Source organism: Chrysemys picta, chromosome 13, assembly GCF_011386835.1.
Source record: "Chrysemys picta bellii isolate R12L10 chromosome 13, ASM1138683v2, whole genome shotgun sequence".
NCBI classification, from domain to species: Eukaryota; Metazoa; Chordata; order Testudines; family Emydidae; genus Chrysemys; species Chrysemys picta.
The window spans coordinates 1,156,428-1,179,357 of NC_088803.1; the positions used below are offsets into that span (position 1 = coordinate 1,156,428).

At 51.3% G+C, this 22,930-nt stretch overlaps 1 long non-coding RNA gene and 1 gene segment (V, D, J or C); one reads left to right on the forward strand and one right to left on the reverse strand.

Moving 5' to 3' along the window:
• The first annotated feature begins 10,822 nt into the window (after positions 1 to 10,822).
• On the forward strand, positions 10,823 to 13,697 carry LOC101952838 (Ig heavy chain V region 3-like). The segment is given in 2 exon segments: positions 10,823 to 11,322; positions 11,700 to 13,697. Coding segments are annotated over 2 exon segments (366 nt in total).
• A 3,871-nt stretch (positions 13,698 to 17,568) lies between these two features.
• On the reverse strand, positions 17,569 to 21,671 carry LOC135975197 (uncharacterized). The gene is made up of 3 exons (XR_010592143.1): positions 21,527 to 21,671; positions 19,737 to 19,964; positions 17,569 to 17,691 (listed from the first exon to the last, which is right to left on the reverse strand). It is a non-coding gene; the product is annotated as an uncharacterized LOC135975197 (long non-coding RNA).
• Positions 21,672 to 22,930: the final 1,259 nt, after the last annotated feature.

Sequence of the window (22,930 nt, forward strand, 5' to 3'; positions counted from 1 at the left end):
TTTCAGGTTTTCATATTCGTGTTTTTGTGTTCCTAAGTTAATATATTTTTGTGTGTGTCTTCAGTGTTAATTTTGGATTTAGGGTGTTCCTGTCTTTGAGTTTTTCTTTTCCTCTTTATGTGTGTGTGTGTGTTTAATGTTGGCTTTCAGGTTTTTGTGTTTAAGTTGTGTGTGTGTTTTCTGTATTAAGTTTGGTTTTCAGGTTTTTGTTTTTCTTTTCTTGTTTTCTTCATCTTTAACAGGTTATGAAGCGGTTAAATTCTCTCCAGATTTTCAGTTACACAGAATAATTCTGCGTTGCCAGATCCTGTCATTTCACTGATCAGCCATCTCCGCTGACGTTTATCCTTCTCCCTTATTGCTCCTTTGCGGACAGTTCATCTCTTTGCCTTATTAACACGTTTTATTGTCTCTCCAGCAGTCGGGAGTGATGTGGTGCTGGAACAAGGTGCCCAGGCCTTGGCAGTCCGGGAAGGTGAAGAAGTGACCTTCCAGTGCAGTGTGAAGGGCGGGGAGATGAGCAGCTACTGGATGTACTGGTACAGAAAGGGGCAGCGGGGCCCCCTGACCTGGATTTACCGAGAAGGGGATCACTATGGAGAAGGCTTCCAGGGCCGCTTCGTAGGGAAAGTTGATAGCTCCAACAACAGGTTCACCCTCCGGATCCTGAGCGCAGAGCTGCGAGACAGGGCGGTGTATTACTGCGCTTCCAGTCCCCACGGTGCCACAGCTGTGCTGCGGAGCAGAGCGAAAACTGACAGGGCGGGGGAGGGGCAGGCATCGCTTGCAAACCACAGACCATGGCCAGCTGTGGGGCACAAGTGGCTGGTCTCTCTCGCTCTCTGTGTTTCTCTGTCTGCGTGTGAAACTGTCAGGGAAGCCATCGGACAGAACAGGGAGAAGTGCATCTACCAGAGAGTATTAGTATAGAATTTAATTCTCTTTATACCAAGTCTAGGTTGGGCTCTTTCAACAGAGTATAATTAATTAAAAGTAATTTTAGAGATACACGGGTAGGTAGTATAGTATAGTATAGTATAGTATAGTATAGTATAGTACAGTATAGATAGATAGATAGATAGATAGATAGATAGATAGGTTGTGCTTGTCCTGTGCAGAGAGGGAATTTAAGCCTGGTTTTGTAATTCAAAGAAATGGCCACAAGGTGCTGCTATTCACCCATAGTCCATCTTCGGAGACCAGTTAGACTGAAGGAGCGGTCCAAGATGGAAACCCTCCATGGACAGTTAAAGAAGAAAACTGTCAAGATGCTAATGTGTCTGCAGTAGAAGGGAAGGATGTCTGTCTCTGTCTCTCTCCCCATATATACACATACACTCTATCTATCTATCTGACAAGGCGGACAGGTAATAATTTTTATTGAACCAACTATTTTTGGTGGAGGAAACAAGGTTTCCAGGATTATAGAAATCCTCTTCAAGTCTGCCCTCCTTCTCCAGACCTGAAGAAGAGCTCAGTGAAACTCAAAAACGTGTCCCTTCCGCAAACAGAAGTTGTTCCAGTAAAAGATATTACCTTGACTCTCTCATATCCTGAGACCAAAACAACTACAACAAATCTCTCTCTGTCTCTGTATGTCTCTCTGTCTGTCTGTGTCTTTTATAAAAATAAATACACGTGCATCTTTCGGTCTGTCTGTCTGAAAATAAATACAAATGTATCTGTCTGTCTATATGTCTTCTTTTATGGATTATACTCCTATGGACAAATGGTAACCTAGGTTTTTTGCCTGCAATAAATCTAACGAAGTTATACACCCACACCGGGGAGATATAGTTTAAGAAAAAACACTCCTTCCCATTGTCTCCGGGTGACTTCTTGGGCAGAATTTCTGCCTCTGTCTATTCGCAGCCCTCCCACGAGGGGGAGTGGGTCCTTGACTGTCAATAGGCTGAACTACACAGCAGACGCCCCATTCTGAGTGTGACAGCGGTAGAGGCGAGATGTGGATCGCCGTCTGCCTCTTTCTCGTCGGTAAGTGGTTCCATTTTACTGCCAATAAGTCTGTGGTTTTCTAACTCACGGGTCTTACTCGGCCTCCATTGTTCTCCTGCCAGGTCCCGTGGCTGGGAACTCCGTGACCCAGATTCGAGCGTCTGCGTCAGTCAGGGAAGGGCGGCCCGTGAAACTGAACTGTCAGTACAGCACCACGTACACGTACTACGCCCTGGGGTGGTACCAGCAGCTGCCTGGGCAGCAGCCTCTGTTCCTACTGTACAGAGATGAGAGGGGAAATGAACACAAGCCCCGTTCTGTGGCCGCTCGGTTTTCCTCCGAGCTCAGCACCGATGTCAAATCGTTCACACTGTCCATAGACGGGGCGCAGCGGGCTGACTCGGCGGTGTATTTCTGTGGTCTCTGGGATCCACCGTGATACAGAGCGCACCGGGCTCCCGACACAAACTGCCGGAGGGGTGGGGGGTCGGTCTTGGAAAGGAAGGGAGATGAGTCATTTCCCCAACGTGCACCGGGGGGAGGGGAGGGAGCCACATCTCAGGGGCACCAGGAAGTGTGTTACTGTTTACAAGCAGGGGGGTTGCACACTTCCTAGCGTGTGCAGGCTCAACGTATTGCTTACCCCCGGGTCTCCTGCATCGCTCCCTCCCCTACATAAACTCCCTGTCTGCCCCCTTCCGTCCCCCTTTTTTTCGGGGACTCCCCTGGCTCTTCCCCGCTGGAGTCTCCCCCATTCTCACCTCCTCTCATACCAGGGTCCCCCATATTTGCCCCATCCCAGTGGCTTTGTGTGCAGGGCACCCCTTTTCCCATTTCCACTGACCTCCTTTCTTCTACCGGGCGTGTCCTCTGTGTTTCCCATTCCCTCCTCCCTCCCAGACCAGGGTCCCCCATTTTCTCCCCATGGCAGGGCCTGGGTGTCCCCTATTCCCACTGTACCTCCCCAATGTAGGATACACTAGAAGACATAAATACATGGAAAGATACCTGCTCCTGTATTTTCCACTCCATGCATCTGATGAAATGAGTTCTAGCCCAGGAAAGCTTATGCCCAAATAAATTTGTTAGTATCTAAGGGGACACAAAGACTCCTCCTTGTTTTTGCTGATATAGACTAACATGGCTACCACTCTGAAACCCGGAAAAAAACAGTGTGTGAAGTCTTGTGTAATTACCGACAAGGGGGCAGAGTTAAGATTACATGGGCAACCTGAGTTCTGGCATTTCCTATCATTCGAGGGCTTGACTTGTATGTCTACACTACGAAATTAGGTCGAATTTATAGAAGCCGGTATTATAGAAATCGGTTTTATACAGTCAATTGTGTGTGTCCCCACATAAAATGCTCTAAGTGAATTAAGTCGGTGGACCGCGTCTACAGTACCGAGGCTAGAGTCAACTTCCATAGTGTTGCACTGTGGGTAGCTATCCCACAGTTCCCGCAGTCTCCGCCGCCCATTGGAATTCTGGGTTGAGATTCCAATGCCTGATGATGTAAAAACAGTGTCATGGGGGGTTCTGGGTACAGGTCGTCAGGCCCCTACCCCTCCATCAGAGCAACGGCAGACAATCGATTCACACCTTTTTACCTGGGTTACCTGTGCAGACAACATACCACACCAAGCATGGAGCCGCTCAGCTCAGCTCAGCTCACCGTCACCATATATCCTCTGGGTGCCGGGAGACGTGGTACTGCATTGCTACACAGCAGCAGCTAATTGCCTTTTGGCAGTAGACGGTGCAGTATGACTGGTAGCCGTCATCGGCGATCTGGGTGCTGGCAGACGTGGGGCTGCATTGCTATATGGCAGCAGCACCTTGCCTTTTGGCAGTAGATGGTGTATTATGACTGGTATCGTCATCGTCATCGTATTCCTCAGTGAGTTTGATCAGAGGCACCTGGGCAGACATGTTTTGTCTCCTGGAGACTCAGTCCTGCCAGCAGTTCTACTGAACTGTCTTGACGATGATGGCTATCAGTTGTAGTACAGCATCTTCTGCCAAGCACCCAGAAGATGCCGATGGCTATCAGTCATGCTGCACCGTCTGCTGTCAGCTTAAGATGTAAAAAATAGATGGACCAGATTTGTTCTGTATTCATTTGCTTCCCCCTCCCTCTGTGAAATCAACGGCCTGCTAAACCCAGGGTTTTGAGTTCAATCTTTGGGGGCGGGGCATTCTGTGTGACAGTTGTTTGTGTTTCTCCCTGATGCACAGCCACCTTTGTTGATTTTAATTCCCTGTACCTGTACACCATGTCGTCACTCGCCCCTCCCTCCATTAGATACTAGTTTCGCGCCTTTTTTCAGACCAGACACCATAGCACTGGAATCATGGAGCCCGCTCAGATCACCGCGGCAATTATGAGCACAATGACCACCACACGCATTGTCCTGGAGTATATGCAGAGCCAGAACATGCCAAAGCAAAAGGTGAGGAGGCGATTGCGATGATTGCAGTGATTGCAACGGCGATGAGAGTGATGATGAAATTGACATGGACATAGACCTCTCACAAAGTACAGACCCCAGCAATGTGCAAATCATGATGTTACTGGGGCAGGTTCATGCCGTGGAAAGCTGATTCTGGGCCTGGGAAACAAGCACAGACTGGTGTGACTGCATCGTGTTGCAGGTGTGGGACGATTCCCAGTGGCTTCAAAACTTTCGCATGCATAAGGGCACTTTCATGGAACTTTGTGACTTGCTTTCCCCTGCCCTGAAGCACCAGAATACCAGGATGAGAGCAGCTCTCACAGTTGAGAAGCGAGTGGCGATAGCCCTGTGGGAGCTTGCAAAGCCAAACAGCTACCGGTCAGTCAGGAATCAATTTGGAGTGGGAAAATCTACTTTGGGGGCTGCTGTGATCCAAGTAGCCAACCCAATCAAAGACCTGGTGATATCAAGGATAGTGACTCTGGGAAACGTGCAGGTCATAGTGGATGGCTTTGCTGCAATGGGATACCCAAACTGTGGTGGAGCGATAGACGGAACCCATATTCCTATATTGGCACCGGAGCACCAAGCCACCGAGTACATAAACCACAAGGGGTACTTTTCAATGCTGCTGCAAGCCCTGGTGGATCACAAGGGACGTTTCACTAACATCAACGTGGGATGGCCGGGAAAGGTACATGACGCTCGCGTCTTCAGGTACTCTGGTCTGTTTCAAAAGCTGGAGGAAGGGACTTTCTTCCCGGACCAGAAAATAACCATTGGGGATGTTGAAATGCCTATCGTTATCCTTGGGGACACAGCCTACCCCTTAATGCCATGGCTCATGAAGCCATACACAGGCAGCCTGGACAGTAGTCAGGACCTGTTCAACTATAGGCTGAGGAAGTGCCGAATGGTGGTAGAATGTGCATTTGGATGTTTAAAAGCGCGCTGGTGCAGTTTACTGACTTGGCTAGACCTCAGCGAAGCCAATATTCCAATTGTTATTGCTGCTTGCTGTGTGCTCCACAATCTCTGGGAAAGTAAGGGGGAGACCTTTATGATGGGGTGGGGGGGTTGAGGCAAATCACCTGGCTGCTGATTACGCACAGCCAGACACCAGGGCGGTTAGAAGAGTACAGCAGGGCATGGTGCACCTCAGAGAAGCTTTGAAAATCAGTTTTGTGACTGGCCAGGCTACGGTGTGAAACTTCTGTTTGTTTCTCCTTGATGAACCCTCCGCCCCCCACTCCCCGGTTCACTCTACTTCCCTGTAAACTAACCACTCTCCCCTCCCCCCTTCGAGCACCGCTTGCAGAGGCAATAAAGTCATTGTTACTTCACATTCATGCATTCTTTATTAATTCCTCACACAAGTAGGGGGATAACTACCAAGGTAGCCCGGAAGGGGTGGGGGAGGAGGGAAGGAAAAGGACACAGTGCAGTTTAAAATTTAAAACTTTAACAGTTATTGAGGGCCAGCCTTCTGATGCTCGGGCAATCATCTGGGGTGGAGTGACTGGGAGGCCAGAGGTCCCCCCCACCACGTTCTTGGGCGTCTGGGTGAGGAGTCTATGGAACTTGGGGAGGAGGGCTGTTGGTTACACAGGGTCTTTAGTGGTGGTCTCTGCTCCTGCTGCCTTTCCTGCAGCTCAGCCATATGCTGGAGCATATCAGTTTGATGCTCCAGCAGCCGGAGCATCGACTCTTGCCGTCTGTCAGCAAGCTGACGCCACTTATCCTCTTCAGCCCGCTACTTGCTCTCTTCAGACAGCGATTCAGCCCACCACCTCTCCTCTCGTTCATATTGTGCTTTTTTGCACTCTGACATTGACTGCCTCCACGCATTCTGCTGTGCTCTGTCAGCGTGGGAGGACATCTGGAGCTCCAAGAACATATCATCCCGAGTTTGCCATTTTCTCCTTCTAATCTTCACTAGCCTCTGTGAAGGAGAAACATTTGCAGCTGGTGGAGGAGAAGGGAGAGGTGGTTAAAAAAGACACATTTTAGAGAACAATGGGTACACTCTTTCACGTTAAATTTTGCTGCTCACATTACACAGCACATGTGCTTTTGTTACAAGGTCGCATTATTCCTCTTATATTGAGGTCCTGCCGGTTTGGTGTGAGAGATCACTCACGCAGTGCCAGGCAACAGATTTCAGCTTGCAGACAGCCATGGTAAGCCACAGTCTTTTGGCTTTTTTAACCTTCTTAACATGTGGGAATGGTTTCAAACAGTAGCACCCTCATTTCCCATACCAAGCACCCGTTGGGTTGGCCATTTAAAATGGGTTTGCAATGTAAAAGGAGGGGCTGCACTTTCCGGGTTAACATGCAGCACAAACCCAACTACCCCACACACACACCCCCAATTCTCTGGGATGATCACTTTACCCCTCCCCACACCGCATGGCTAACAGCGGGGAACATTTCTGTTCAGCCGTGCAGGAATGGGCACCTCTGAATGTCCCCTTAATAAAATCACCCCATTTCAACCAGGTGACGGTGAATGATATCACTCTCCTGAGGATAACAAAGGGAAATATGGAATGTATGTTGTCTGCATCCCAGCAAACACTGGGACCATACACTGCCATGCTTTGTTATGCAATGATTTCAGACTACGTGCTATTGGCCTGGCATGGTAAAGTGTCCTACCATGGCAAACAGGATAAGGCAACCCTCCCCAGAAACCTTTTGCAAAGGCTTTGGGAGTACATGAAGGAGAGCTTTCTGGAGATGTCCCTGGAGGATTTCCGCTCCATCCCCATACACATTAACAGACTTTTCCAGTAGCTGTACTGGCCGCGATTGCCAGGGCAAATTAATCATTAATCATTAAACACGCTTGCTTTTAAACCATGTGTAATATTTACAAAGGTACTCTCACCAGAGGTCCCCGGTGTGCCCTCAGGGTCTGGGAGCACACCTTGGCTGAGTTCGGGGGTTACTGGTTCCAGGTCCAGGGTGATAAACATATCCTGGCTGTTGGGGAAACCGGTTTCTCTGCTTCCTTGCTGTGAGCTATCTTCATTGTCCTCATCATCATCTTCCTCGTATCCCGAACTCACTTCCCTGTTGCGTGATTCTCCACTGATGGAGTCAAAGCACACGGTTGGGGTAGTGGTGGCTGCACCCCCTAGAATGGCATGCAGCTCCACGTAGAAGCGGCATGTTTGCGGCTCTGCCCTGGACCTTCCATTTGCCTCTCTGGCTTTGTGGTAGGCTTGCCTTAGCTCCTTAATTTTCACACGGCACTGCTGTGCGTCCCTTTTATGGCCTCTGTCCTTCATGGCCTTTGAGACTTTTTCTAATGTTTTGCCATTTCGTTTACTGCTACGGAGTTCAGCTAGCACTGATTCATCTCCCCATATGGCGAGCAGATCCCGTACCTCCCGTTCGGTCCATGCTGGAGCTCTTTTGCAATCCTGGGACTCCATCAGGGTTACCTGTGCTGATGAGCTCTGCGTGGTCACCTGTGCTCTGCACACTGGGCAAACAGGAAATGAAATTCAAAAGTTCATGGGGGTTTTCCTGTCTATCTGGTCAGTGCAGCTGAGTTGAGAGTGCTGTCCAGAGTGGTCACAAAGAAGCACTGTAGGATAGCTCCTGGAGGCAAAAACTTCGAATTCCGTCCACACTACCCGAAATCCGACCCGCAAAGGCTGATTTTAGTGCTAATCCCCTCATCGGAGGTGGAGTAAAGAAACCGGTTTAAAGGGCCCTTTAAGTCGAAAAAAAGGGCTTCGTCGTGTGGACGAATCCAGGCTTAATTTGATTTAATGCTGCTAAATTTCACCTAAACTCGTAGTGTAGATCAGGCCTTAGCCACCTTAATGTTCTTTTAAAGTAGTTTTTACTCTGTATCTTCTATCCTAATACCTACCACTAGAGGGAAGCACTGCTTCTCTTTGGTGCCCCTCAATCAGCGTGGGACCTACACTGGCTGCTGGAATATCCGACACTGCCCCCTTTATTGGCCCTCGTTGTGGAACAGAAGGTTCAGCACTGGGCCGGAGATACATTATTAGGGAAAGATGCTTTAGGGACCACCCCCGCCCCCTTTCCCTGCTAGGAGATCTCAAGGTTCACAGCCCTGGGTGCCTGGTCCTTCGCTCACGAGAGCACCTTGTAATGGCAAAGGCAGGAACAGTGACCTTGTCATTCTCTAGTACAAAGCATTGAAACCCGGCCACTCAGGGGTAACAGAGGAGGCCCCGGGTTTCTAGACAAGTCCTCGTCCCTCAGCTATATGTCTCTGGTTCCATAGTGTGGGGATATCATCCATACTCAACATGGGCAGAACAAGAAAGAGACACAACATTTGGGGACACGCTGCTATTGCAAAGGGGGTGTTGGAATACCCTCCCCCCTCCCTTCTTGTCAGTTGGAATTGACACTCGGCTATCAGATTACAGGATACGTAGACTGCTTAGCTGCGTTTCCTGTTCCACACCAAGCATCACATGTCCCTGACCCTGGAGTTCCCAGAGACAGACACTGCAACCCTCGGTATGTCTGCAATTACCATCCAACTCCGTCCTGCAAATTCTCATTATCCCTCCAAGTAGCCAGGAACTCTGACAGCCTAGTTGATGACTCAGACCGGTGAATTATTTGCCTCCTATGGAAAGAGAGCGAACACTTCTCTCCCCGCCACCCACCTGTTGGTAAAAGCGGTACGATCATGTTGTGATGGTGACTATTAAAGGGATGATGTTACTTTCCTTCTGAGGTGTCGGTCACTCAGGCCTGGAGCTTAGTTATCTCTGGTGGGGAAGGAGGGAGCAAAATAATTTTATTTACTCATTCTTTCATTTATTCCATTGGTAAAGAAAGGGGAGGGGTCTAATTTCTGAGAGAGCCCCTGGTCTTGAATAACGGGACTGGTCTTCAGTTGTCTCCTGCAGGGGAGCGTATGTTCCCCGTAGTTCCCCCAATAGGGGACCTGTCGAATGTCTGGACACCCGGACGCCAGTCAGAACTGACAATCCCCTGTTAACGTACAGGATATGAGCAGGGAGGCAGCTGCATTTCCTGTTTCACACCCGCCTTGTCCCTCAGCCCGGAGGAGAGCGAAGCTGCATCCGCTGTGTCCCCGCAGTTAAGGGTTAATCCTTCCCGCCGCTAGGCCCTTAAGGGACAGTGACAGTCGCAGGCATGTTAAGACATGTGGTTGCTAAAGAGCGAGCTGGTCTCTGTGAGAGAGATAAAGTGCCAGTGCAGAGCTGCGTGTGTGTGTTAAATTAATGACCGTGGGAGAGTGAGCGAGCTGCATTGTAGCTGTGTGAACGCCTCGCTCCCGGTGCCAGTGAGACAGGATTCGACACCCGGGTGGTGCAGTCTTTCCCGCCCGCTGGCCCCGCTCTGGGTCTCAGGTTCCAGCAGACGCTGCGGAGGGTTTCAGAGACTCTCCCCGGTGTCCGCATCTCCGGCTGGTTTGCTTCGGTCCGAGGCACGATGATGACGTGGCTCTTGGCTGCTTTCCTGGCCCCAGCCCCAGGTGAGTACTGGCGGGGGGGGGGGGGGGGATATAGGGCGAGTGCGGGAGACTCTTTGCTCGCTGGGCCCATTGGTTTATTCATTTATTCATGTTTCCAGGTGCCCGTTCCCAGGTGAAGCTGGCGGGGTCCGGCCCTGGGCTGGGGCAGGTCTCCGAGCCCCTCACACTCACCTGCGCGGTCTCGGGTGGCTCCGTCACTGCTGATTACTGGGATTGGTACCGGCAGCTCCCCCGGGGAGGGCTGGACTGGCTGGGAGAGATTGACTGGTACAACTCGCAGTGGCGCGTAGACTACGCCCCGTCTCTCCAAGGCCGAATAACCCTCTCCGCCGATTCCTCCAAGAACCAGTTCTCCCTGCGGCTCCGCTCGCTGACAGGTGCGGACACCGCCACCTATTACTCCGCCCGGAGAGACACAGAGACACAGAGACAGGGAGCCCTCGGACAGAAAGGGGGGAACCCCTATGCCCCGCCCCGCCTGGCTTGTCCCCTTCTCTCAGCCCCCCTCTGCGAGGGACAAGGTGGGGGAGGCCATCTCTTTTACCGGACCGACTTCTGCTGGTGAGCGAGAGATCCGCTAGAAGATATCCCTTCACCCACCTTGGATCTCCAATATCCCGGGACCAACAGGGATACAGCAACTCTGCCTAGTGACAGGGCAGTGTGAACTCCTGCCTGAGACACACAGCAGGAAAGAGACCCCAAGAAGAGCTCTATGTAGCTCCTGAGCTTGTCTCTGTCCGCCAGGGCCGGCTTCAGGCACCACCCCATCAAGCTTGTGCTTGGGGCGGCACTTGGAGGGGGGCAGTGCGGCCCTCCGGCTCCAGCCGCTGGGGAGAGGAGCCCCGGCCGGGCTCGCCGCCCTCCCCCGGCGCTCCGTGTGTTGGTCCAAAGATCACTATACATACAGACATTAATTCAATTCTTGAGGTTCAGATATGTAGCAGAGATGGTGAGCTTGTATTTGCAAAGTTCTTTTGGAAATAGTCCACAGGTTATAGTCCAATGTCCGTATTCAGGGTGAAATCCAGCCAATTACTGGGATCTCAGTCCTTATGGTTTAGGGTTCCGCTGCATGAAACCCTACGCAGATCTGAGATTTAAAAAAAAAAAGGACCTTTAGCGTCTAACTCGGCCTGTTCTGGGGGCGCCCTGACACCCATCAGACCGGAGTCTCCGCCTCTCTTTAGGGGCAGGGTGTGGCGTGGGAAGGGGGGTGGCTTCGTTTCCCTTCCAAACCCGGCAGCAGCGACTGGGAAGCTGCAATAGGCAGAAGCGGCCGAGTGTTGTGTTTGTGCAGTTAAGGGCTAAACCCTCCTTACCCTGACAGGGAGAAGTTACCCTGCAGCTCAGCGAGCAATGCCAGTGTGGGTACAGTTTGTGTTTATTTTAGCAGCTTGGAAAGGTGAGAAAATGTTTAAAAATACAGGGAACATTCGGAGTATGTGTTTTAGTTGCAGGGGTCTGTATATCCTTCGTTTCTTTCTTTCTTTCTTTCTTTCTTTCTTTCTTTCTTTCTTTCTTTCTTTCTTTCTTATCTATACATAATTCCATTCTCAGCACTATCTCATCTCTTTCTATGTATCTAATCCTCCACTGGCTATTCATCCATCCATTGTCCCTTTACTGCATTCTCTCTCCATCTATGCTTTCCTCCACTGTATTAGCTGGCAACTTCTCTCTCTGTCTATTTCTGTGGTTTAGATGCCCCTTATCACCCTAGTGAGAGTCATTAGGTAAGAACAATTATCATTATGATCATTAATGTGTTTTCTCCCTCAGGTGCCCAGTCCCAGATGCAGCTGGTGGAGTCCGGGGGGGCTGTTAGAAATGAAGGGGAGTCCATCCGGCTCTCCTGTAAATGCACCGGCTTCACCTTCAGCAGCTCCGATATGTTCTGGTACCGGCAGAGTCCCGGGGAAAGCCCGGAGTTTGTCTCACGCATTTACTACGACGGGACTGGCATAAATTACGCGCCTCGGGTTCAAGGGCGATTCACCATCTCCAGAGACAACGCCAAGAGCGAGCTGTACCTGGCAATGAGCCGCCTGAGACGGGAGGACACGGCCCGGTATCACTGCGCTGCTAGAGACACACAGTGAGGGGAAGCCGGTGTGAGCTGAGACAAAAACCTTCTGTCCTCGGGCCCAGAGGGGTAAAGTCGGCTGCTGGGGGAGCGGGGCACGGACCCGGTGCGCTGAGTGCAGGGAGTGAAAGGAAACGGAGTGTCTGCGGGGGACATCAGGGAGATGTAACTCCCGGGGCACACAGGAAACCCCCCAACCCTGAGGAGTGTCAGAGACTCTCCCCTGGGAGAAGCGCCCTGCAGCTCCCAGGCTGTTTCGCTTGTGTCCCAGAAACGGTGCTGTGAGTCCGGGAACGGGGGGACCCAGGGAGAGTGCGGGAGATTCTCGGCCCTCGCCCCCCCCCCCCCTGCAGCCCAGCCCCCGCAGATATTCCAGTGGGCACCAAACCTGAGCAAGGGTTACCGCGTGTGAAGGAGCGGATTAAAAAGACGGGGCCGCGTGGGGGCAGCCTGACTGCCCGCCCGGGTGTGAGACTTTATTCTCCTGCGATGCGCGGCCCTTTGTGTCCTGGGGGAGATAGTTACCAGGGGGATCCCAAAGCCTCTTCCGACACCCAGAGACCATTGTTCACGAGCCCGGAGCAGCGTTTGCTTCCCGGGGGAGGTTGCAGCAGGCCGGTCTCAGGCTGCGCTGGGGCATTTCTCGCCGGGGTCTTGGCTGTGAGGTGCTGGGAGCAGAGACCTGGGTTTGGGCTTGTCCCCCTCACAATAACCCGCCCTGTTCCCGGGGCGCCCTGACACCCATCCGAGCGGAGTCTCCGTCCCTCTCCAGGGCAGGCTCCGCCCCTCCAGCTCAGAGAGCAATGCCAGTGTGGGTACAGTTTGTGTTTATTTTAGCAGCTTGGAAAGGTGAGAAAATGTTTGAAAATACCAGGAACCTTCAGAGTATGTGTTTTTAGTGGCAGAGTATACCTAGATCTATCTATCTATCTATCTATCTATCTAATAATCTCCGTTCATTTTCATCCATCTTTCCTTCTTTCTTTCTTATCCCAGTCAAATATATATAATGGTCCATGCACATTATTAGTTTATCTGTTCCCTTGGGGGCGGAGGGAAGAGACCTGGCGCTCTCATTGCGGGAAGAGAAGGGAAACTGAGTCACTGCAGGGGGAACCAGGGAGGCGTGAATCCCGGGGTGGGTGTGGGAGAGTGGGGGACAGGGGGTACCCCTACCCCAGCGCTTACATTAGACTAACACAAATGCCAAGGAGGGAGTGTGGCTTGGGTCTGCCTGCTGTTCTGCAGTGTAGGCTGCAGACGTGTGTGGCACAGAGAGAGGAGGAAAGACAGACAGACGCACAGACACACAGCACCCTCCCTTCCCAGCACATTGCTCGGGGTGTGCAAAGGGGAAGGTCTCCTCAGTGCCTCATCCCAGCTCCGTCCCCTGGGCGCTCCGGCGCTCTGAAAGCCACGCGGCTGCAAAGCTCGAACCCGAGCCCGGGGCTAAAGCAGCCGCCCGGAGCGTTCACAGCTCTGCGGGGACAGAGGCGGAGCTGGAGGAGCGGTTATTCTTTACGGCGGAACAACGATGAAATCTTTCCTGGCTGCACTAGCCCTGGCCCCACGTGACTCTCTGTGTCTGGAAGTATTTGTGCCCCTGTGCGACCATTTATCTCTGACAGAGAGATTCTTCGCTCCTTCTGCGCCATAGCGAAATGGTGCCCGTTTCGCAGCTGCAGCTGGTGGGATCCGGCCCGGGGGGGGGGTGGGGGGGGGTTAGAGACCTTCACACTCCCCTGTTCAAATTTTTTTTTTTTTTTGTTAAGAATGAAAGAAAGTTTTCTAAAAGGCAACATAAAAAGCCGGAAGCAATAAATAAACCCTCCAAAACCAATGAATAAAATCGGAAAATAATCAAGTGAGAATAAGCAAAAAGACAGACAATAAAATAGGAAGAACAACAGCCGTCCCTAAAACAACCAGACGCCAATGCCCCAAACCCCACAATCACACCGGTACTTTCTGACCAGCAGCAACACACTGTACAGTCAGGGGTCCCCCGTCTTTCCTTTAATTCACTTGTAGCTTTTTAGGGACACCGTTTGAGAGAGAGAAAGAGAGAGAGAGAGAGAGATGGCAACAAACAATGCCCCCCCATCCCACTTTTTGACATGAAAATGGAAGATCATTTATTTGACAGGAGCAATCAAACTGCGTTTTCTCAATCGATTGCCCGATCGATAGTGTAGCGAAGGGAGGGTTGTGTATATGTGAAGCGAGAGAAGAACTGTGGGGAAGGGGATATTTTTAGTGTGGACAGGGAAGTGTGTAGTTTTCATTCTTATTAATGGGTGGACATAAAGACTGTGGGGAATCTGGGGTTAACAGCCAGGTAAAGTGAAAACTACAAACGACCTCCTCTGTCAGAGGTTACCATGTGTTAGCTAATGCGCGGTTTACAAATAGTCCTGGTTTTGTAACTAGTGAGGAAAAGGCTAGAGAGGCTGACAAGAAGCCACACCCAGAGAGAGACAGAGAAGAGAGACGAGCATGCAGAGGGAAGGAGAGAGAGAGAGATCCGGACTCAGTCAGGCCGTGTGGGTGGGAGGTGGAGTGTAATTTACAGGGATGTGGACAGATCTGGTCCTGTCATTTCCAGAGATTTCGGGGTTTTAGCAGCTCAGGGGGCGAACTGGAGATGTGATGATATTTCCCCCCACCCTCCTTTTCAAACCGTAACCTATTTCCTCCCCGCCCTCACGCTGGCGCCAGGTCACAGCTGGTATTTCGGGGGAATGGCGGCATGGCGGGGATAGGTCAGTGAGATCCTTCGCTCCCGGGAGCAGCTTAAAAAGTGAGCATCTTAAAATAACTGGGCCCATACAGGCCGATAGAGAGTCCCAGAGAGGGGAATGCAGCAGGAAGGGATGAAGGGCTTGTTTTGCTCTTGAACGGTGCAGAAATTTGAGAAAAACAACAACAAAAGGAAAAGCAAATCAACAAAAAAGCAAACACACCCCAAGAACAACAATAACAACGCAACAAATAAAGCCCAAAGTAATCACCAAAGCAGCTAATCAATAGACGATAGGAAATGACGACAAATAACCCCCAAAGGACTACACACAAATCAATTCCCAACACTCAGAAATCAGTTATCAAACACTTCGCAACAAACACTAACCAATAACACAACAGAATCAACATGTTGTCACGGATTCACAGATCGTGCCCACTCTTGGCCCCGTGCTGTCCGTGGGGGGTACCCCTTTTAGTGAGACAGCCCTTCTCGGGGGTCCACTCTCTCTCGGGGTCAGGCCCCTCCATCTCCTGGATCCGCACCTCTCTGAGCCTTTGCACGTCTGTCTCTGCCGTGGGCCCCCTCAGGGAGTCCACTCGCTCTGGATCCCCAGGGTCTCCACCCCCGAAGGGGTAGATGCAACCCTGTTCTCTAGACCGGAGTGACTCTCAGCCAGCATAAAACAGGAGGGTTTATTGAGAGTTGAACACAGCACAGGAAACTCTCTGACCCTCAGGCCTGGCCTCCCTCAGCCCAGCACATCCCAGTCTCCCTGCATCCAGGTGGGCTCTGCCTGCTTCCCCTCTCCAGCCCAGAGACCCCCTGCTCCCAGCTGGGCATCTGAGATCACCGGCCCCAGGCCCCGCCTCTGTCCATTGTCTTCCTTCCAGGTAAAGAGGATCGTAAACCGGGGCCTCCTCTCCTGCTTCTCCCTCTGGCTGGAACCGGCTGGTTAGGTCACTGGGTCCTCACTCTGCAGCCCATTGTCCTTCCACTGGCCAGAACCGGCTGCGTCTCCTCAGCTGGGACTCTGGGTCACCAGGTCGCCAGGTCCCCGGTCGCTGGGGTATCCATCCTCACGGCCACCGGCTGGGTCCGCATATCCTCTCTTCGGGCCTCTGCAAAACACACTCCCTCTCCCCTCACCTCGTTAAACCAGTAACACCCAGGGAAACTGAGTCCCACCCTCTCCACATGCAAACCACTGAAACTCCACAGAAACCAAGAAAATCCTACACTTTGTCACACATGTGATCCTGAATGTTTATTTAAATTCATTGCGACTCTTTTAGGGGTACACAATTTATTTGAAAGCATCGATACAAAACGTGCAACAAACATAGCCAACAATTGCAAATCAGTTTTTACCATAAGAAAACCCCTCTTAGAGCAACGGAAGATCTGTTGCTTTAAAGAATGAAGGGAAGTTAAAGCGCAATTTTTTCAAGCTCTCCAGGATCTAGATCAGTAAAAGTGTGTGGGAAGGAGGTGAGAGATGAAGAATCGGTGGGGAACAGAGCCAGAGAGGGGCTGGGGATTTCAGAGGTGGTGAAAGGATAGGAGAGTCTGACTTCTTTAGGGGTTTTATTGGGATTTGAGTGCCTAACTCCCTTAGGCAGCTTTGGAAATCACAACCAAGATCACAAGCACGGGGTGCGGGGAAAAGAGAAAGAGACACAGACAGACAGAGACAGTGTATGAGAGATTAGAAGGATCCACATACACACGGAGAAAGGAAATAGGGAAGTGTTATTTACTCCTAATAACACAAGAACTAGGGGTCACCCAATGAAATTGATAGGCAGCAGGTTTAAAACAAACACAAGGAAGTATTTCTTCACACAACGCACAATCAAGCTAAGTAACTCTTCTCCAGGGTTAAAAAAAATTAGATGAATTCATGGTGAATAGGTCCATCAATGTCTATTAGCCAGGATGGGCAGGGGTGGTGTCCCTAGCCTCTGTTTGCCAGAAGCTGGGTATGGGTGACAGGGGATGGACCACTTGATCATTACCTGTTCTGTTCATTGCCTCTTGGGTGCCTGGCTTTGGCCACTGTCAGGACACAGGACACTGGGCTAGACGGACCATTGGTCTGACCCACTATAGCCCTGTGATGCCCATGTTGATCTTTATTCAACATTAAGGAAACCACACGGGGAGAGCTGAGTTCCGAACAGCTGGATGAAGACGTAGAGCGTCTCGCTAATTACCTCCACTGCTTCTCTGGCAGGGTCTGGTGGCTTCTGCAGCAGAAGACAAGGAAAACCACTAGAGGGCTCCCAGACTATTTAAAGGGATAACACCCGGGCAAATCTCTGTGTCTGCGTATGAGCTAGAATTGGTTACAGGTGTCGGCGGAGGTTTGCAGCCCGGGCCTCACACACTTCAGCCGACTCGCCCGAGCTGTCCGAGCTCCGTTGGGTCAGCGGCTGAACTGGAGATTTTTGATCCCTTCCAAATGATTAAATGTGTCTTCCTAGCGCTGGCCCTGGCGCCGTGTGAGTCTGTGTGTGTCTCTGTGTGTGACTGTTCGCATTACTCTGTGTGTGTGGCTGTGACGGGGGGCGGCAGAAAAAGCCTTTGTTCTCTGGGCATCACATTCAATGATTATTTTGGACTCTCCCACCCTTGTTTCTAGGTGCACTTTCCCAGCTGCAGCTAGTGGCCTCCGGCCCAGGGGTGGGCAAAGTCTCCGAGCCCCTCACACTGACCTGCGCTGTCTCCGGGTTCTCCATCAATACTCAGTATTACTACTGGTACTGGCTCCGTCAGCCTCCCGGAGAAGGGCTGGAATCCATGGGATGGGTATATCCATATGACGGGGATAGCGACTACGCCCCGTCTCTCCAAGGCCGAGTCACCATCTCTGCAGACGCTGCGAAGAACCAGTTCTCCCTGACGCTCCGCTCCCTGACAGCTGCAGACACCGCCACCTATTACTGCGCCAGGAGAGACACAGTGACACAGAGACAGGGGGCCTGGGACAAAAAGGGGGCCAGCTACAGGCTTCGCCTCCCGGAGAAACGGCATCTGAATTTTTTCTTGCGGTCCGCTCCCTTCTGCGGTCACTTTAAGTTGAAGGAGACGCTTTGTCAGAAGCAACAGAAGGCCCTGTGGCACCTTTAAGACTAGCAGAAGTATTGGGAGCATAAGCTTTCGTGGGTAAGAACCTAACTTAGAGGCACCCACGAAGCTGCAGAGAAGCAGAAAAGAGGAAACACCTGCGCTTGTGAATGGGCCGAGAGAGACTTTGTTACAGGAATTTTGCAGATTTGGAAACCACCAGTCTGGACCTGAGGTTGCAACAGACTCTCCTGTCCGCTCCACAGCTGAACTGGGGAGTTGAGGTTCTGGGGAGCCCCTCTGACAAACGACTGGTATTTCCTGGCTGCGCTAGCTCTGGCCCATGGGAGGGAGTGTGTGTGTGTGTGTGTGTATGTATGTGTGATATTTTCCTGGTGAGGTAGAGTATGTGTGGGTTTCTGTAACCCACACACCTTCTGGATGTGGTATTCCGTCCCATCTAGGGGCACCAAGACCACTTGATTAATGAGTCTGCTCTACAACCTTGGCTAAGAGACACATGATTTTTGGCTCATGGGGTAGAGGCTCATACACTGAGCACCAGAGGTCCCAGGTTCCAACCACAGGGTCTGTCAGTGTTACATTTGCACCTGTGTGTGTGAGGAGCTGTGTTGATTCATATTTGCATGAGAGCTTTAGATGAAGGAGTCTGCGCTTGGAGCCACATCCTTAGCTCCCTGGAGTGGGGAGCATTATATTATTATTTGGGTATCTCCTGCCCTTTTTGCAGGCCCCCTTTCCCACCTGCAGCTGGTGGAGTCGGGCCACGAGGTAGGGAAGGTCTCAGAGCCCCTCACCCTGACATGCGACGTCTCCTGGAGACCGGATTTTCTGGCCAAGGGCCTGAGTTTATCGGGCTGATGTACTATGATGGGGAAACACCTTCCATGGCATCTCTCCAAAACACAAGGAGCATTTCCAGAAATACCTCCAAGAACTGGGTCTCCCTTTAGTGCTTAAACTTTCCCTTTTAATTTAATTTGGAGTTGGGCGCCTAACCCCCTTAGGCTCTTTGGACAATTCGGGCAGGGCAGGGCGAAAAGGCAGCTTCTAAACAGACAGAGCCAGTGAGGGAGAGATAAAAGACACAAACTCACTGCTGTGTGTGTAAGCAGAGACAGAACCACATCCAGAGAGAGAGAGAGAGAGAGAGAGAGAGAGAGAGAGGGGAGATTGGGTGACAGGGGTCCGATCACTTGATGATTCCCTGTTCTGTTCATTCCCTCTGGGGCACCTGGCACTGGTCACTGTCGGGAGACAGGATACTGGGCTAGACAGACCTTTGGTCTGACCCACTATAGCCCTGTGGTGCCCGTGTTGATCTTTATTCAACATTAAGAAACCACACGGGGAGAGCTGAGTTCCAAACACCTGGATGAAGACGTAGAGCGTCTGGCTAATTACCTCCACTGCTTCTCTGGCAGGGTCTGGCGCCTTCTGCAGCAGAAGACAAGGGAGACCGCTAGAGGCTCCCAGACTATTTATAGGGATAACACCCGGGCAAATCTCTGTGTCTGCCAATGAGCTGCAATTTGTTACAGGTGTCGGCGGAGGTTTGCAGCCCGAGCCTCACACTTCAGCCGACTCTCCCGAGCTGTCCGAGCTGCGCTGGGTCAGCGGCTGGACTGGAGATATTTGAGACCTTGCAAATGATTAAATGTGTCTTCCTTGCGCTGACCCTGGCGCCGTGTGAGTCTGTGTGTGTCTCTCTGTGTTTGCATTTCTCTGTGTGTGTGTGGCTGTGACCGGGGAGGAGGCAGAGGGAGCCTTCGCTCTTTGGGCATCGCATTCAATGATCATTTTGGACTCTCCCACCCTTATTTCTAGGTGCCCTTTCCCAGGTGCAGCTGGTGGCCTTTGGTCCGGGGTTGGGGAAGGTCTCCGAGCCCCTCACACTGACCTGTGCTGTCTCCGGGGTCTCCATCACTTCTCAGGATCATGTCTGGTACTGGGTTCGGCAGTTTCCTGGAGAAGGGCTGGAATCCATGGGAGGGGTATATCCATATAACGGGGGTACAGGCTACGCCCCGTCTTTCCAAGGCCGGATCACCATCTCCGCAGACGCTGCGAAGAACCAGTTCTCCCTGACGCTCCGCTCCCTGACAGCTGCGGACACCGCCACCTATTACTGCGCCAGGGGAGACACGGTGACACAGAGACAGGGGGACTGGGACAAAAAGGGGGTGATCTACAGGCTTCGCCTCCCGGAGAGAAGGCACCTCACTTCGCCCTTGCTGTCTGCCCCCTCCTGCTGTCACTTTAAGTTGAAGGAGACGCTTTGCCAGAGGCACCAACGAAGCTGAAGGGAAGCAGAAAAGAGGAAACACCTGCGCTTGTGAATGGGCAGGAAAGAGACTTTGTTACAGGAGTTTTGCAGATTTGGAAACCACCAATCCGGGCCTGAGGTTGCAACAGACTCTCCTGTCCGCTCCGCAGCTGTACGGGGGAGCTGAGGGTCTGGGTGGGCCCTCTGATAAATGACTGGTATTTCCTGGCTGCCCTAGCCCTGGCCCATGGGAGGTGTGTGTGTGTCTGTCTGTGTCTGAGGTTGTGTGTCAGTTTTTCCTGGTAGGTTAGAGCATTTGTGGGTGTGTTTGTGTTTTACTCCACGAGTAAGTCCATTGGAGCCGCTCACACCTACAGTGCTTCACTCTGGAATGGCTCCTGGTTTACACGCCCGGATGAGTGAGAGGCGAATCAGCCTAACTCAGGGGTTCTCACACGTGTTTGAACCGCACCACCCGTCTGACAACAAAAATTACTATATAACCCCAGAGCAGGGAATCGAAGCCTGAGCCCACCCAAACTCAGCTGCCCCTGGGGTGTGTGTGTGGGGGGGGGGGGGAGCCCGAGCCCCACCGCTCTGCGCAGGAGTGCGAAGGCTTCAGCCCCAGGCGGGAGGCTGTAACCCTTGGATTCGCCACCCAGGGCTGAAGCTCTCGAGGTTGGACTTTGGTCCTGGGCTGTGGAGTTCCGGCTTCGGCCCCAGCAAGTCTAACACCATGTCTGACGCCCCCATTAAAATATGGTCCCGACCCAGAGATTGAGAACTGCCGCCCTAGATGGAGTGACTGGAGAATTACCCCTGACGAGACAATGGAGTTTGCATTGAGAGTCAGTCGCATGGACCCCAGTGGAATAACTCCTGCTTCGCACTGAGGTGCAGTCAGGGCTGATTCCCACTATGGCACTACGAGTGCAGGGGGGGGGGGGGCGCAAGGACTCCAAAAATAATACTTGCCCCCACTCCGGGCAGGTGATGCTGCCAGCACCCAAGTGAAAACTGCCTTTTGCCAATCCAGGAAAAAACCCTCACTTGGGAAGATTTTTCCTGAGGCCCCTCGGCTTTTCCACCCATCCCTCGGGGCAGCAGAGAAAGAAAACAAAAGAGAAGGAGAGCTCAACTGTTGTAGCCACATAGGCACAGCCTCTTTACCTCCTCACTCACAGAAATCAAATCATGTTCTTAAAAAGGGTAAATCTTATTGAGAAAAAACAAATAAAACACAACTGAAAATTCCAGCTGTTAGGGATCAAACACCAAAAACGACTTTCTTGGGGTCCAACTTAAAGGTTACAAGCAAACAAAAACAAAACAAAAGCATCTAGGGTTAGCACAGAGGAATCCACAAGCCCAAAATGAAGAATTCAATCTAATTGTGTCTAACTAGTCATTGCTCATCTACTTACATATCTGTGGTTTCAAATGAGTAGTTTCTTGGTATGATGCTGATGATTTTTATACCTGGCCAAACCTTACACCATGTTGCTGCCCAGTCTGCTTCTACCGGACAGACTGAAGACCCCCACACCCAGCAGTTTTTCCCCATTTGAAAGGTACAGCTTCCCTATTGGTTCCCCTGGTCAGGTGCCCACTCATTTTAAGCTTCCCTCTTAACTCTTTACAGGTAAGGCAATTAGACAACAGCTGAGAAAGATTTTGTAGCTAACTGAATGGTTGAGGAGTTACAGAAGGGTGCTAACCGCGCCCCATTTATCACAAGTGCATAATAACAGAATAATTCACCTTGATTCCAGAGTATTTGGGGCTCTATTTTTAAAGGGATTCAGGTAACTTTGAACGCATTTGGAAATGCCAGGCTGCCTAACGTCTGTTGAAATGATTAAGTTTTAGTTGCTCGGATGCTTCTGAAAATCCCACTAGGCATTTTATGAAAAATGTGGCTCTTATTCCTGATTTGCAACAAGATGAGAGGAGAACCAGCCCAAGTTAAACCAGTGGACATAATCCTGAATCGCACCTGGCCTTTGTTTGCCAGAAGCTGGAAATGGGCGACAGGGGATGGATCACTTGATGATTCTCTGTTCTGTTCATTCCCTCTGGGACACCTGGCACTGGCCATTGTCAGAAGACAGGATACTGGGCTGGATGGACGTTTGGTCTGACCCAGTGTTGACCAGTTTTATGAGTGAATGAAGAGAGTCAGGCCTGTTAACTCCATTGAGACTACTCAAAGTGTAAGTTGTTGTGAGAGGCTACCGGTGTGGTGCTTCTGCTTTCTCCTGTTGATATCACTCGGCTGCGTGCGTGTGTTCCCTCTGTGTGCTTCCCCAGCTCTGCACAGATAGCTGACACAGCAAACCCGACGAGAACCCCCAATGACCACAGAGTCTAGTAAGGTACAAAGGCACCTCGGCCAGGTTTATTGCGACCCTGACACAATTTCAGTTCCCCGTAGATTACTTAGTCTACCGGGCATACTGCTAGAAAGTGCCGCTCGGCAATGGACTCAGCTCAGTGGCGGGACTTTCCACTGCCCCCTCAGCCGGACAAAGACACCACCCCAGGGACACATTCTTATACACAGGTACAAACAAGTTACACATCACTCCTGATGTACTGAGGTGCAACCCCTCTACGTAGCAAGGTACAACCCCTCTATGCAGTAAGGTGCCGCGTCGCACCTTGTACCTGTTGGTTCGATCAAAACAACTCTATCCATCATTTTACCCTTTTGCCCCTGTCATTGGGATGGGTCGGTCTGTTCCATGTTATCTGTGGAATGTTCCCGTACGGTATGTTTTGGTACCATGTTTATACTGTAACTATGCTAAATGATTATGTATTTCTGC